At 44.6% G+C, this 17,277-nt stretch overlaps 1 protein-coding gene across 2 annotated transcripts in view; it reads left to right on the top strand.

The window, feature by feature from the left end:
• The window catches only part of MATN2 (matrilin 2), a 120,595-nt gene that overhangs the window by 30,891 nt on the left and 72,427 nt on the right, over nt 1–17,277 (top strand). For both annotated transcript variants that reach the window (XM_037503630.2, XM_037503622.2), the window contains exon 3: nt 10,660–11,229. In XM_037503630.2, the coding sequence (XP_037359527.1) occupies nt 10,660–11,229 (570 nt within the window). The remainder of the gene's footprint in view (nt 1–10,659; nt 11,230–17,277) is intronic.

Below are 17,277 nucleotides of genomic sequence, written 5' to 3'. Positions count from 1 at the left end.
TGTCAACTCTACATGGTTGTAAATGCCTCCAGGCTGCTACTTGTCCTGGTATTATATCCCCAACATCTAGCCAGAGAGCCGGCTTCTATAATGTTTGCAGAGTTCAACCAAAGCAAGTGATGAGAGAAGTGTCTCCCAAGGCAAACTTTGCTTTTGCTGCTCTAGGGATCTGGAACTTTCTGCCCCTTGTTTTGTATGTATGTGAGCGCTTCACCTTCCAGGGAAAGGACTGCAAAACTCTGCATCTCCAAGGCGTGACGTTTCAGGGCCTCTCCCTTCTGGCTCCCATCTCTCAGCCCAACCCTGCTCTGCTATTCACAGGTCTCCTGCTCTGCCCTTGATTTCCATTTGCAGAGCTCTCAGACAGCAAAGGCAGCTGCCCAATTTATTAGGCTAAGACGCTCCTATGGGCCAAGTGCCAGTTTGCTTGTTAAAACCTGCCTACGCAATTTTTCACTTTGCAGAGAGAAGAAATCACCTAACTGTTTCCCACTGCTCTCTGTGCTCCGTATTGGGGGATGGGTGGTGGTGGTAGTTTTGTGTGTGTGTGTGCGTGTGTGTGTGTACAATTTTATTATTCATTTCTCAATTTAAGAAATGAAGAAAGATGGTGAAAGAGGTGTTGATAGAGAATACCAAATTATTCTGTATGTATTAAGTTATCTTGTATTTTTTTAAAGGTTTAAAAACCATTAACTATTTCAAGGCTTCCTTACATTTCTCCTTATCAGTTGCAAGAAATTCTATTTGTAAGACAAACCCCAAGAGTAGGCACGATGGTCATTTTTTAGTGAAATGTTAGCAAACTGCTTTACCTTGCAAGGAAATTCAATTCATTGGAAACTGTTTTCTCCAGGGCTAAACTGGGGCAGCTTTTTCTTTGGCTCCCTCTCAAAGTAAATTGTCCAGGGTTCTGGAAACCACAGTTGTTAAAACCTTATACGATGTCTCTTTTCTTTCAGCTCGTGTAACAGTTACTAGAGGAGACGGGTGTGATGTGGCACGGGTGTGATGTGGCATGTTTTTTCTGCTTGCTTTTTCTTTATTTTTTTTCTTTTCCATTTTGCTTGCTGGTTGGTGCACACTCCCTGAGGGCCTTTGAGAGCGTGTTCCTGAAGGAATTTATGACAGTCAGCAGGGACAACTCAAACTTGAACTGGCATCAACCCCGGGGTCCCTGAGGGCATGTGTCTCCCTGTCTCCACAGAGCAGTGCCTCCCTCCACAGCCAGGGGGAATCCTTTCCGCCCACCCATCTCTGCTCACAAATGCTCTTCTTGATAATAGCTTGTTAAAGTGTGCACAAGCAAAGCTGACAATACTGAAATTTCAACTCTTGCCTGTGAACTTTGCTTCTATTTGTGGGTGTTGGAAAGAATGTACAGGATAAAGGTTGACATTCAGACCCTTTCTCATGTATACTTAAGAGAAGCAGGTGGTACGTGGAGCCTTGAATGGTATCAGTGGCTATTTACCCAGCTAGTCACACACACACACACACACACACACACACACACACACACGAGGGGGAGAGGGGGAGAGAGAGAGAGAGAGAGAGAAAGAGGGATTCTGCTAGAACAGGGATGCTCTGTTAGCCACAGCGTCCCTTTCCCCCCAACCACCTCCTACCTCTACTCTTCTCCAATCAGGCTGTCCTGGGATGACCACCAAGCGTAGAAAGGGTAAAGAGTAAATTTGCTCTGTACCTTTGCTGTGTTCATGCCTCCTTATTCTGAAGGACACCCTCTCCTGGCTGTATAGGGCAGGGAGTTGTGGCAGGTCCAGGAAACTGGAGTGCATTAGCTCATTTTCCTATGAATGTCAGTGACCTTCCTGTCAGTGACCCTTGGGATATTCGCTTTTGAAGAAATTCTTTTGTGAAACAGCATCCTGAGGCTCATTAAATTGGGAACTGACAGCTGCCAAGTCCAGTTATTTTGACTCTGATCAGTGAAGCTCACCAAAATATATATTATTCTGGTGTAAATAAAGGAGGAGTAAGGCCCATTTGTTGGGAGAGTCTCTCTACTTTCCCAGGCCAGGGAAACCATTGATGAGAAGATTGAGTCATTACGATTGGGGGTGATCAGATAGTGTCTGCTTGGCAAATGGGCTTCATTCCACAAGCCGCCTCAGGGCATTGGATGGTAGGAACTTGAGGTGCTGTGTTGAAAGGAGTCCTGTGGCTGAACTTTGAAGGTTGGGGTTGATGAGGGCCTCTCACAGGTACTAGGGCTGGGAGCCTGGGGGCAAGGTACAGCCTTGGGATTTGCAAACCTGCCTTGACATTTTACCATGTGACTGGTACTCTCTCCAGATGCTTCCTCTCTTGTGGCTTATGCTGTTGGTTTTTTGAGCCTTATGGGCAAGGCATTACATTTATGCCAATTAGATTACATCTTGATAGTTTTGACCCATTATTCCAGTCCGCGGAAGTCCTTTCTGGTCCTGACCATTATTAGACTTATTATTCCTCTCAGCATTTTATGTAGTGGTATAGAGAGAGCCATGAGTGCCCCCAGAATTTGGAAAATGCAGAGAATGATTTGCTAAGGAGTCCTGATATGTTTTAGATTCCAAGTCTAAAGGCTAAGAAGTCCTGGTGTCTCCCTACTGTAATTTAATCAAGCTTTCGGAGTATTGCCCAGTGGTTCTTTAGACACATGTGAGCAGAGCATTACCAATGCTAAGAAAACCTTCACTCATCAACTACGCTGTCAATGTCTGGGGTGAGAGAATGCAACAGCTGCGGACTGACTAATAAGGGAATTGGAGAAGGAAGGATTGATTGCCATCTGTCCAGCCCTGGCCAAGAGCAGTGGTGCCCTAACAAGTCCCCTAAAACACAGGGGGTAGCAGATGAAGTTGCAGTGGGGGCAAAAAATCAAAGGTAGTCCAAAATACCTCCACAATATCCGTGGACTCACCTGTAAGTCCTGTGAGCTTGTCATAGTCTGGAGGCTGTCACATGCAGACAGAACCACAGGAGGCTGCTCCAGGGGCCACATCTCTGTGGGCTGATCATGTCTGACAGTGGGCAGGATTGAGGTGCTGTGTTACATGTAGTTTCTTCCTTTGGTCAATCTATCTCTCTGTAGAGCCTCCTCTGACAATCCCATTCAGTTCATTTCACATAAACCAAATATTCATGGGTTGCAATTTCCCTTAATTTTTGATGTGCTATTTTTCAGTCTTATAATGGCAGATACTATACATGTGTATGCTTGATCGACTATTTCTTTCTATTTCCTTTTCTTTGAGCCCATGTCCCCTTAGCAGCACTCCCTCGTGAACATGAAGTCTATGTGCTGACTGTTGATGTGGTCAGCCTTGTCTATTTCCGTCCTCTTTTTTTTTATTGAAAAGTAATACAGCGTTATTAATTGACATCTCAGTATGATTAGCGAATATGCCTTTGTTCATTTTCTTAGAAGTGGATGAAACTGAATACTTCAGCCTTTGTTGTAGATCACCAGATTCCACAACTGGGTTGGCAAAATGATTTCATTGCATTGTTTGTAGGTACCTGCAGTGCAGTGTTGAAAGAATCTAGAGACTGAGTCCAGGCTAAGCAAGAGAGAGGCCAGAATCCATTAATAATGCTAAGCCTGCCCTAGAGCCTGGGTACTCATACCAAGAGATAGTCTCCTCCCCCATCCCTGACAAGCCATTCACTTATTGTCTAGACCATAGACCTCCTATTCTTCCAAGAGGGCAGATCTCGGCTCTCCATCACTCTTGCCCCATTAGCCTCCATGGACCTTGCCCCCACAGACTCTCAATAAGCACTTGTCAAGTGAATGAGAGTGTGAGTGACTAGCAGTCTGATTTACTGGGATGCTTCTATTCAGGGCAGCAAGCATCTGTTTTCATCATTTTATTAGTAAAATACAAATAGGTATTTAGCAAGGGAGAAGCAATTGGCAGGATTTTAGTTTAGCCAAGAGAGAATGATGAACTGGCAGCACAACAAAGGTAGTCTACAGAGGAACTGTGATGATTGCTGTGGAATTACACTGGGAAAAGAAAGAAAGGAAAAGAGGGGGTGAGGACAGAGAAAAAAAGGGGCACAGGAACAATGGATTGTTGGGCAGAATTGTTGGAGTTGGAATATTAGAAGGGGTAAGAAAATCAGAGTCTTAAGTTGATATTCTGAAGGGTGGCAGTCACTGTGATCCCTGGGACCAAAATACGATAAGAGGGGTACAGGGCTGAGATGTGGTGAAGGACAAGAACACTGTAGAAAAGGGGGCCCAAACTATCGAAGGACCATTCCTATGGATATTGAAATCAGCAAGAATTATGACACCTGTAATTGTTGGAGAAAGTGGCAGTGAGCCAAGAGCTAAAAAGCCAAAACTGTTCTTGTAACTGGGATTAGCCAGAGGGTATTTTTTTTTTTTAATTCCCTAAGCATGACTAGAACCACTATGAGACGTGATTAAAATGTCATAAAGGGACAGAGATAAAAAATTAACTCATCCAGAGGTTCAAAAGGACACTGGGGAGAAAAATTAAAGCTGTTGTTTGATGAGAAAGAGAGAGAGAGAGCACATGAGTGAGCCAGGACATACGAGTCAGTGGGAGTTTAAGCAGGAAAAAAAAATATGTACAATTATTTTTTATTTCTACATGGGGTATCAGGAAAATCAGAGGAAATAGTTTGGATTTCAGTGAGGCAAAGGGTTGACACTAGTGAGGAAGAAAGCAGCTTCCACATATGTAGAATAGCTAGGTAGAGCCAGTAATTCAACACGTATTTAGAGAGTATCTATTATGTGTCAGGCTCCCAAATGAGCACAGCAGGCATCCAGACTAATAATAATAAGATTCAATGACATAAGTGACTAAAACATAAATAGAGTGGAGGGGAGGGGAGGCTGAGGAGGGGAAGGCTTGTCAGGGATGGGGGAGGAGATTATCTCTTGGTATGAGTACCCAGGCTCTAGGGCAAGCTTAGCATTATTAATGGATTCTGGCCTCTCTCCCGCTTAGCCTGGACTCAGTCTCTAGATTCTTTCAACACTGCACTGTAGGTACCTACAAACAATGCAGTGAAATCATTTGGAGCCAGACAAGATGAGTTCAGACCTCAGCTCCTCTGCTCCCTAAGTATGAGACCCTGAGCAAGTTATCTAGCCTTCCTAGACTTACTGTCCTCATCTGTAAAATGGGAGTAGATAGTAGCAGCACCTACTTCCTAAAGTGGGCATGAAGAATGAATAAACCCACACATACAAAGAACTCAGAACAAGGCTTGGTAACATGCTAAGTGCTCAATATATAGTACCTATAAATTATTAATATAGACTCTTTTGAGTCTCAAGGTAGACCTGTGAGTTATTTTTATCTCCATTTTAAAGAAAAAGAGACTGAGGGTCAGAGATTGAGTAGAGGCGCAGGATCTCATAGACCGAAGTGGTGAAAACTGGACTTGCACTGAGTTCATAGGATTCTACTGCTGTTTTACTGAGTATTTAGGAGCACCTTTCAGTCTCTGGATGAAATTGCTTTACCCATGTCGTAGAAACTCACATCTTTTCCCTCTCCAAGCGTGCCCTGACCTCAGCAATGGCACCGGATATTTACTGTACAATTACATGGCCATGATTGAATTAATTAATTAATTAATTAATAAAAGATTCACTCATTTATGCATACAAGAACGGGGGTACAGGCCAGAGGTGTGTTGGTGGTGGGTAAGAGGATTCACCAGAGACAGAGTGGGGAACAGAACAGCAGGTTCACTGAAATACCCTGCTGAGGGGAGCAGCGGGCAAGTCAGAAGAGGTCTGCTGTGCCATGTGGGTAGCTCCCTGGCCAGGAATCAAACTCATGTTTCAGTGGCTGCGGATAGCTTCACAGGTTGTGTCTTAACCCCTTGCGCCACCAGGGAGGCCTGGCCGTGATTGAATTTAGCCAGAGCAAGGTTGCCACCCTGAGGGTGGGAAATAGTTCTGAGGTTGTACACTGTGATCCCACTGGAGCAGGAATTTTGCTTTAAATTGTCCTGGCTCAGGTTCACCTTCTCTGCAAGGGTAAGAGAGACTTGTTTGCCCAATGCATTGACCTTGGAATTAAAATGACAGTCCTGGAAGTGCTGTTGACAAAATCCAGACCTCTGCTTCATGGTTTGAGGAAGGACATTTTATGATGTGCCCACAAACCCGCTTCAATTTCTATCAAAAGTCCTGTAGTGAGGGACCAGAAGGAAGATCATTGTGTGACCTTTCCCGAGGCTGAGAAATGGGAATGCTGTTATCTGAACCAATAGGAGAGAGGAAGACACAGAAAAAAGAGTTCATTTTTCTGAAAACCTCTCTGAGCAGTCACCAAGTGGAGAAGCTCTAAGTCTTTACACAGCAAATAGTTTGGGATGCCCCCACGTACTCGTGAAGCTCATATTTTAATGCCAGCTGCATTGAGAATTTTTCAAGTCTCAGGAGGTCAAATGGAGGTAGTCACTGAGCCTCCATTTCCCCTTCTGCAAAAATGAGTGACTTCCATTCTGTTTAAATTCCTCCAGCTCTACCATTTATTAGTTTTTGAAACCATGAACCAAACATTCAGAAGTGGCTACACTCTCGTAAATGATAGAGATTTGTGTCCTGGAATCTGACTCTAATGCAGGACCCAGACTTGCTCTAGAACTACTGATATTTAATTTTGTGTTTTGCAGCCACCTCCTTAACTCAATCCCTTTCACCTGAAGCTTTGCTCTACCCAGAATTCTATTTACTCACAAATATTGACCGCAGGGCTCTGGAGATGAATGAAACTGATTTCCTACTTTGGGGAATTCATAGTTCTTGTCAGAACTACTTTTCTTCAGAGATTTCTCCTGTACCTAAACTAGTAGTCCTCAAAGTGTGGACTATATCCAGAAACTTATTAGAGGGCTTCCCTCATGGTGCAAGGGGTTAAGATGCAACCTATGAAGCTGTCCACAGCCTCTGCAGCATGAGTTCGATCCCCAGCCAGGGAGATACCCACATGGCGCAGCAGACCTCTCCTGACTCGCTCGCTGCTCCCCTCAGCAGTGTATTTCAGTCTGCCTGTTCTGCTCCCCACTCTGTCTCTGGTGAATCCTCTCACCCCCCCCACACCTCTGGCCTGTACCTCAGTGCTTGTATGCATAAATAAATAAGTCTTTTTTAAAAAAAGAAACTTATTAGAAATGCAAGTTGCCACTCTAGAAGATGTACATAAACTGGGGATGTGACTCACTGAGGTTGACTTTTAATAAGTCCTCCAGGGAATTGAGGGGGTGACATTCTTATTGAGAGCCACTGAACTGAACTTTTCAGAGACAAGCTGCGAGATTGTAGCTCTGACCCTCCAAGGACCTGAGGAGACGTAATGACAAAAACTCAGTCACTTAGGCTGCAGGAACTCCTTTTCAACTCACAACCACCCTGGGGTCCCCTTGGAACCTCCAACAACATTTCAAACCTTTGTGGCATTGTGGCTATTTGTTTTGATGGGAACAAATCCAGTTTAGCTCTTAATTCCCCCTGGAGCTTCCAGAATTCCCTTTAAATTGATTGTGATGCTTGGTGGGATGTTGACTTAAGGCCACCTAAGAATCCCTGTCCCAGGAGGATACCCTACTTGCAAAGCTCTCCAGAGGGAGAGCATTCTCAGGGGGCCCATCTGCTGTCTCCCTCCCAGCCTCCTCTGCAAGGAGACTTACATTTACTATCTCCTCTGTGCAGGCTCTGAGCCTCGTTCCTGTTCTCCTCAGCCTGTGGAGATCATTGGGTCACACTCTCCTTGCAGTAAGTTCAGAAATAAGGGTGGGGCAGGTGTGACTCCTGCAGACTCAGGCTTGACTCTTGTGTCATCCCTGGGTCTTGCAGGTCTGTCCTCTATGGCTCTGACTGCTGGCCATTGCTCCACCACAAATACCTTTATTAAAATGAGAAAAAGGCCCACCCTTCAGGTGCCTCTCAGGACTCCTGAGAGGCAATCCAGCTGGATTTCCTCCTTGGACATCTCTCTATATAGCCATAGCAGAAGCCTGTGCCTACCCAGCCTGGACCCCGTACAGTAAGGGCAGAAGGAGGGGCAGTGTGGGGGCACTGTGGGCAGAGAGCCTGCACAGACAGACCTTGACTCATAAAGGTTTGACTTGGGATTTTTCGACTTTTTGAAACTGTGTGACAGCAGTACACTTTCAATAGAAATCATACTTTACATTTTGAATTTTGATCTTTTCCTGGGCTAGAGATATGTGGTGTGATTCTCCCTCGTGAGGCTGGGCAGCCTCAGCTGCCAGTCAGCCAGCCAGTCATGAGTGTAAACACTGATCCTCCCCAGTGTATGTGTTGCCAGCATTTTTTGGATACTATATTAAATGCAATTTTGACTTGACATATTTCCAAATTAGGATGAATTTATTGGGAAATAACGCCATCATATGTCTAACACATGTTGGAGGTCCCCATGTGCTGAGCCCCATTCTTTACTCATATTATTGCCTTAAAATCTCCAACCTCCTTGTGAGGTGGATGTTAGTGTTGTTTCCCTATACTTTTCCCTTTTCTGAATTATAAGAGATTTTCAAACTCAGTGCCTCCGTTTTTTTTTTTTTAAAGACACATTTTTTTTTAAAAGATTTATTTATTTATTTATTTATACAAGCACTGGGTACAGTCAGTAGTGTGGGAGAGTGAGAGGATTCACCAGAGCCAGAGCAGGGAATAGAACAGGCAGACTTGACGAAATACACTGCTGAGGGGAGCAGCGGGTGCAGCAGGAGAGGTCTGTGCGCCACGTGGGACCCTTGCCCGGCGGCTGGGGATCGAACTGGCACTGCAGAGGCTCCGGGCAGCTTTCCAGCCCAGCGCTCAACCACTGCGCCACCAGGGGAGGCCCTCAGTGCCTCCATTTTCTATCTATTCAATGGGTATGATACACTTAGATCTTAGGAGCTTATTCTGAAAATCAAATGAGATCATAATAAGGAAAATGCTCTGGGGAAAAAAGATTTTAAAATAGGTTTAAAGTGAGCTTACCCATGGGTCCTCAAAGGCAGATTCTGGGGCCTCTATTTTAAGAAACTTACCTTAAATTCATACAGCTCCCAGAATTATACATGGTTGAGGCAGAAGGTTGGTTTCCTGCCAGGATACTGGTATCTGGGGGGTGATTCCTCCTTCCCTAAAATGCTTAGATGTGTGAGACTGCAGAGGATGTGATGTGTGTACCGGTGCTGGGAGCCGGTCATGGCCTGGCATGCTGACCTGAACAGGCTGACCTCATGGGCCCTCCCCACTTCTCATTTTGGTGACTGTACTCAGTATTTCATTTTTGGCTTTCTATCTCTTTCTTGCAGCTGTGGTGATTGGAATTTAGGGCAAGCATTTGGGATCCCTTTTCTAACTCCTGTCAAATTCAGATTTAGCTGCAGTGTCCAGAAAAAAAGAGAGGCTTGGGGTATGGGTGGCAAGGAGGAGGGTCTCCCCTTGGTTGGAGGCCGTAGCTTGGAACACCTGAGGAACTGTGACAGGAATACTCACCTTCCTCCATTTGAGGCAGGAGGCCTCTCAGCACATCTATTATCAACCTTTCTTTCCCACAGGGAAGTTACTTAATAAAAAGTTGATCAAATCTGTATTGGTTTGCAAGGTGGATGATCCAAACTGTTGTTACACTAAATTGATTGAGAAATGGACTCAAACACAAGCAGGGGACAGTAGTGGAAACGGAGGAGGGACTGACCAAGGAACATTGCAACAAGGACATAGTTAAGTTGGAAAAAGGCAAATGTGAAATCTCTCCTTACCACCACAACACCATCCTCACTCCTTAGGCACCCATGCAAGAGGCTATAAATGAGGTTTGAGTCCATAACGATCTATCCAATCTGCTCTCTGGCAAGAGGATCATATTATGCCCATCACCTGTGGCAATATATGCATAGTTCTCAGCCTGAATTTGAAGGCCATTTAGAACCAACTTTAGGCTATCCCTCTGACTTAATTCCATCTGCAACTCCTAGCAGTATCTTCATCACAAGTTCTGTTATCTGCCACATTCTTGTCATCTTGGACTTCAGCCCAAGACATGTTCCTCTCCAAGTTTTTCTTCTCTCAATCTAAACACCATGCATCTGTAAGGCCAGTTTATGTCCCAGCTCCTTGACCCCTGCCCCCTGATATCCCTGTTCTCTGAATATCCTGTGTCAGCACTACATAGTTCCATACTAGTTATTCTTTTATTGTCCCATTAGTTATGTCTCCCCTGATAGACTGTAAGCTCCTTAGCATTATTCCCTATGCTAAGCCGCTTCTGTAGTCCCTGCAGTATCCTGCTAAGCTTAATAAAAAACGCTTCCAGTACTGCCACACAGTAAATAATAAAATAATAAGGTGTTTGCCCTAAAAACTGTATAGGCAACTTCCCAGAAACTAAAGCGTTCATCTGATGAAGAGAATTTGTGTTTGTATGTGGTCAATATTCATAATTAGCCAGTCATGATTATATATCCTTATGACTTTCCCAGATGGGTAAGAGAAACCAATGGAGATCAGAGGTTTGAAAGGTCATCTGCCCCTCACACCCCCACGCCACCTGGTCCTAAGATTTCTAACAACCGCCAAGCCGCACTGGGTCCTTAACACTCTTTTAATGAGTTTGACTTCCACTCTTTCCACAGAGAGTTCCTGTGAGAATAAGCGTGCAGACCTGGTGTTCATCATTGACAGCTCCCGCAGCGTCAACACCCATGACTACGCAAAGGTCAAGGAGTTCATTGTGGACATCTTACAGTTCTTGGACATTGGCCCTGATGTCACCCGAGTGGGTCTGCTGCAATATGGCAGCACCGTCAAGAATGAGTTCTCCCTCAAAACCTTCAAGAGGAAGTCTGAGGTGGAGCGTGCTGTCAAGAGGATGAGGCATCTGTCCACGGGCACCATGACAGGACTGGCCATCCAGTACGCCCTGAACATTGCATTCTCAGAAGCAGAAGGGGCCCGGCCCCTGCGGGAGAATGTGCCTCGGGTCATAATGATTGTGACTGATGGAAGACCCCAGGACTCGGTCGCCAAGGTGGCTGCAAAGGCACGGGACACAGGCATCCTCATCTTTGCCATCGGTGTGGGCCAGGTGGACCTCAACACCCTGAAGGCCATTGGCAGTGAGCCCCATGAGGACCATGTCTTCCTGGTGGCCAACTTCAGCCAGATTGAGTCATTGACTTCAGTGTTCCAGAAGAAGTTGTGCAGTAAGTCCTGCTCCTTTGTGGCTGTTTGGGGGTGGACCATTAGTATTCATTCATCATTTTCTAGTGTTCATGCTGTACTTAACCTTGTCCCAGCTACTATGCTAGCAAGGGGTGTTCAGCAAAGTCAAAGATAGACACAGCATTCTCTTGGGGCTTATACTAGCCAAGGAGAAGGACACTGAGTATGTCATGACACAAGCAAATAAGTAGATGCTGTTGTACAGTGTAGTGGAGGAGGAATTCAGGGCATGAAGGAACATATAACCCAAGTACCTACCTTAGGCCAGGGTGCTCTGGGAGATTTCCCTGGGGAATGGACATTTAAACCCAAACTGTAGAATGAGTAAGAATAGATAGGTGGAGTTTTCCTACAGCACATTGAACTGCCCTAGCCTTTGCTAAATTGGAATTCGTGAGTTGGAAGAGAGATGGGAATGGAAGGGCAAAAATAATAACACTTTCTCCTTGCATCAAGTGGAATACCAAGGCATTTTTGCCTCATGGTGGTGCTAGTAGTAGATGTTTACTTAAAAGGCAAAGAGGCTGAGTGTACAGGGAGGACCAAGATGTGGTCCTTGTGCCTTCCCATCTGTTAAGGTGGCAGGTCCCCACACTCCTGCAAAGGGGATGCCTCCCTAAACCTTTGAGCTGTGTTCTTCTACTTTGAGGGCCTTCTTCCTTCTCTTGCTTTCTAATCTTCCTGCCCACCAGGCTTCTCTCTTCCTTCCTTGCAAACTTCTCTCACTTACCTCAATCTGAGCTCTTGCCTCAGTTTTTCCTGGCAAGTCAATTTGTTCCCTCCCTGGCCTCCTGCCTCTGCAGAGGTCTTCTTGTCCTTTCTTTCATTGGAGGGCAGGGACTCAGGGTGCCAAATGGGCTCTCGTCTAGTTGCTAGAAACTGGACATGCTTTGCTCACCCCTAATGGTCCCTGTCCCTGCCAGCTCTGATGCATCTTTCATGGGAACACAAAAGGAAGTATCTACTTTTAAATGACAAGAATTTCCCTGGAGTATGAGTGAAGAATGAGCTTAATAACCAGCTTGATCACCAGGATCAGGAACCTGCCTCTCTGAGGGCTCTAAGGATCAGTTCTCAAAATGTGATAAACTGTAGAACTCCTCTATACACCCCATCAAAACCTTGGGGAGAGGGCCTCCCCAGTGGCTCAGTGGGTTGAGCACAGTGCTATGAAGCTGTTTGCAGCCTCTGCTGTGCGGGTTTGATTCCCAGCCAGCCAGGGAGATACCCACATGGCGCAGCAGACCTCTCCTGTCTCACCTCCTGCTCCCTTCAGCAGTGCTTTTGGTCCATCTGCCTGTTCTGCTCCCCACTCTGTCTCTGGTGAATCCTCTCACTCTTCCACGCCTCTGGCCTGTACCCCAGCAATTGTATACATAAAATAAATCTTAAAAAAAAATTGACTGTTAAAAAAAAAAAGCCCTGGGGAGGAAGAAGAATATTATGATTTTGATGTGTCTTTTTTTTTCCATGTTAATCTTTTTTTTTTTAAAGATTTATTTATTTATTCATACAAGCACTGGATACAGTCAGAAGCGCGGGAGGGTAAGAGAATTCACCAGAGCCAGAGCAGAGAGCAGAACAGGCAGAGTGATGAAGTACACTGCTGAAGGGAGCAATGGGCGGCAGGAGAGGTCTGTGCGCCATGGGGGACTCTCGCCTGCTGGCCGGGGATCGAACTGGCGCTGCTGAGGCTGCGCACAGCTTCGCAGCCCAGCACTCAACTGCTGTGCCACCAGGGGAGGCCCAGCTTTTGATATATCTTTTAAAAAAAATCCCCACCAGAAAGTAACCTTAAAAAGCAGAGACCCCATTTTTTCTTGAGTCCAAAATCAAAAGATTTACTCAAGAAATCAATGCCACAAAGGAAAAAATGTTTTTCTCTGCAATATTTACTTGGAAAGTGTTCAGAAGTGCCATTTTCCCTGGCACTGCAGAAGGACTGTGTTACTGTGGTGTGCCATGGCCTAAGTCACTGGGAAAAGTTCTACCAGTGCTGCAAACACTTTTAAGTTTTATGACTTTAAATGACTTCTGCAGAATTGATGTTCCCCTTTTAGTGGAAATACTAAAACAGAACAGCTTATTCATTTGTGTTGAAAAATGTTAATGGAGAGGTTCTTTTATATGTGCTCTGGATTTATCAACAAATAGTAAGTTGATATGATGAGACTAAGAATGTGGCCTCATCTGAAGAACCCTCTCTGTGGGCTTGATGTCCAGTCAGCAAAATTAAAAGGCAGTTTGAATTTTCCCCCCATCCACCATCTTTATTGCAATTTGAAAGCCCCAAGATCATGTCTGATTATCCCATTCCTGGTTGGTTGATTTAGGTGTGGCTGGAAACTGACTGCCCCTATGCACCCTTCAGGAAGCACAGCTGCTCCAGCAAGGCACTGCGGGGTTCTGCTGCGCAGAATCATCAACCATCTTGAAAGGTTGAGGAGGCCCTAGGGCCTCTTTATCATCTACCAAGTAAAGACAGCAGTAACTCACATTCATAAAGCACATTCTTTTAGGCTGTCAGAAAAAGCTGGGGAGGTAGCACACCGCTCTCCCTCCCTCTTTAAAGATTAGTGAATTGGTTAAGCCAATTCCCCAAGAACAGTCAGATGAGGGTGGGTTGCTCGTGTCTCTCCTCCACATGTCTGGAATTGTAAATTCCTCTCTTAAGCTAAGCCATTTTCTGATGGCAGCCTCCACAGTCCAGCCATTCTAGGTAAGCCAGCTGTGTAGTTGCTACTCACCTGAGGGCTAAAACTCTGAAGACTTTGGGTGGCTGGGAGGAGCAGACTCGCATCTCAGCTATATCACCTGCCAGGTGTACAATGCTGAGCAAATCTGTAAAATGGAGCATTTACCTGCAGAAGTAGATATGTTAGAACACAGTATATTTTACACACAGTGTGTACGGTGTTGTGTTTGATTATGAGGACCAGCAGGCTACGCTGATGGCCTTGGTTTTGATCTGTACTCAGTCAGACAACAATGATGAAGATCTTCCATATTGCAGATGGCATCACTGAGGTTTTGAAAGTCTCATTTGTTCCTTAAATATTTATTGAGTCACACTTTAATAATAACAGCTAAACTTGCCCTGAACTAGGTATTTTCCATACATTATTTCATTTAATACTTACAACAACCCAATGAGGCATATACTATATTTTTCCCATTTTACAGAAAGCAGAAACTCAGCCTTAGAAAGGAGTAGCCCGGGCCTCCCCGGTGGTTCAGTAGTTGAGCACTGGGTTGCGAAGCTGCCCGCAGCCTCTGCAGCGCCAGTTCAATCCCTGGCCGCCGGGCAAGGGTCCCACGTGGCGTGCAGACCTCTCCTGCTGCCTGCTGCTCCCCTCAGCAGTGTACTTCGGTCCTTCTGCCTGTTCTGTTCCCTGCTCTGGCTCTGGTGAATTCTCTCACCCTCCCGCGCTTCTGACTGTACCCAGTGCTTGTACAAATAAATAAATAAATCTTTAAAAAAAAAAAAAAGGGAGTAGCCAACTTCAAGTAGCAGAGTTGGAGATCACACTGCAGTCTCACTGGCTCCTGAGCACCTACTGCCCCAGTGCAGTTCTGAGGTTTCCAGGCTGGTGGGAAGAGACTCTCATCACAGAGAAAGGGATGTTTGTTACTCAAAGTCTTGCATTTCAGAGGCCTTGGGAAGACCTGGGAGTTCTAGGATCAAAAAATGTCTGGGTCTGCACCCCTTTGAGACTCTTGTTAAGTGGGAGGCCCATAGGTGTTGACTTTGTGTGTGGTGATTGCTCTTTTCAAGACTCCCAGTCAGTCCCACCATGCTGATCATTCTCTACTCATTCATGCATTCACAAAAAAGCATTTATGAACATTTATATTTCCTAATGAAAAAATTAAAACCTACCAATGATTTAGGGGCCTGATTAGTGATATATGCCCCTAAACACAAAGCGTTGACCTACGTTCAACCCAAAATGCTTTCTGATAAATGAGAGCACTGGCAGGCAGTGGAGGAGGTAGGACTATTCCATTCCCCCTCATTCACTCCACAAAGACTGACACCCCAGAAGAGCAAGGCATTAGGGCCCAGATGCTTTGAGAACCATCTGGCACTCACCTATACTAGAAATTCTTATTGTTTCTTGGTAAAAGCATTTGGGATTCCTTTGGTTGAAAGTAACAGAAACTCAACTTCAACTAGGTTTATTAAGAGGAGAGTGTATGCTACTACACGTGGAAGTGGGGAGAAGAGTAATGAGTGACAGCCCTGCTTTCTCTGTATCTTTTCTCCCTCTGCTTCTGCACTTCTTCAGTCCATTGGGAGAGAACATGGACCTTGTCAGCATCCCCCAAGTTGTACTTAGCCTCAGTTTAAGCCCTCTTTTCCCCAGTTCTAGTTTCTGAATGCCAAAAAAGGACACTGATTGTCAAACCCTACATGCCCAAGGACAGCCAGGAAGAAGGACTGCCTCCTCCCAACACAGCAGTCCCCAAGTTACCATGTAGAATGTATTTGGAATAAGAAAGAAGACCAGTTTCTAGAAAAGGGGGATGCTACCCAAACAAAATAATGTGATTGTGCTAGTGTCCCTAGATATCTGCAATTATACTCTTTAAAGTCACAGAGTCATGGTAAATACTGAATTAGCAAATACTGAATAAACCACAGCTCCTGGGGGAAATTCAGAGTTAGGTTTCTGCCAGCTGCCCATTACGTTTTTGTCAACTGATCAATACATAATCTTGTTTTATGTTTGTTTTTGTTTAAAGACATCTTATTTTAATATATATTGTTAATTCATTGAACTACAGCCAACAGCAGTGCCTGAACTCAACATACCCAACACACATCTTTTCTCCTAAGGCCGTCTCAGCCTTCTTACACTTAGGAACACTAGACTGTACTTCAGCAAACACCAGCTCTGCAGCCTAGGGCCATTTTAAACAGCAAAATTGCCTGCAAAAACGTGGCACTAAACAGACCTGTGTAAAGATTCAAAACAAGGCTTCCCCAGTGGCGCAGCATGTTGAGCGCAGCACTGTGAAGTTGTCCACAGCCTCTGCGGTGCGGGTTCAATTCCCGGCTGGCCAGGAAGATACCCACATGGCCCAGCAGACCTCTCCTGTCTCACCCGCTGCTCCCCTCAGCAATGCTTTCAGTCTGTCTGCTCCCCGCTCTGTTTCTGGTTAATCCTCTCAACCTCCCGCACCTCTGGCCTATTCCCCAGCTCTTGTATAAATAAATAAATCTTTAAAAAAAAAATGGATTCAAAACAGATTAGAGTCTGACAGCTGGAATGGGAAGGTAGAGGCAATCTTGTCAACCTCAGCTGTTGGTATGTGCTCAGGTGACTCCTACCTTCCCTACTCTGAGCATGTCCACGAGTGACTATAAAAGCAATGTCTTGAATTTAGCATCATAAATAACTTTTAGGGAATAGGTGAATTTTCAGTATAGAATCTATAAATAATGGGATTCAATTGTATGTGTCTTTATTTTAATGTCTCTGAAATTGGAGTACATCTTAGATTCCACGAAATATAGTATACATCTCAATATACGTAGACTCTATGGTTAACGTTTGAGTGAAAAACCTGGACACTGCTCTAAGCACTTTGCCATTGTCATCATTATAACCCCTTTAGCCTTTGCAAAGCTGTTTTGATCCCAGTTTTTAAACAAAGAGATTAAGAAAATTACCCATGACAACAAAAACTTATTTTACACTAAAGTAAAAATGACTAATTGGATTTATCTACAAGTTTCCTAATATTATTTGTATTTTAACAGGAGTTCTAACACAATCATAAACTCAGAACACTCATTCTAAATTGTATTGCTATGAAGTTAAAAAAAAGTTTTACTCCCTTAGTTGATTTATTGACCACCATATTTCTTTCTTAGAAGTAAAGAGACTTATACTTAATATTCACCATCGAATTCATCAGTAACTGAATTTTCCTAAACAGTGATTAATGGGATTGTCCTTAGCTTTTGAAATCCTGTTTTATTTTAGCTTCATAAAAATATGTTTCTACATATGGACATCTTT

Source organism: Talpa occidentalis, unplaced genomic scaffold, assembly GCF_014898055.3.
Source record: "Talpa occidentalis isolate TD23 unplaced genomic scaffold, MPIMG_talOcc4v2.1, whole genome shotgun sequence".
Lineage (NCBI taxonomy): Eukaryota > Metazoa > Chordata > Mammalia > Eulipotyphla > Talpidae > Talpa > Talpa occidentalis.
Note: the sequence above shows the minus strand (reverse complement) of the source record. Positions and strands in the feature narration are given on the sequence as shown.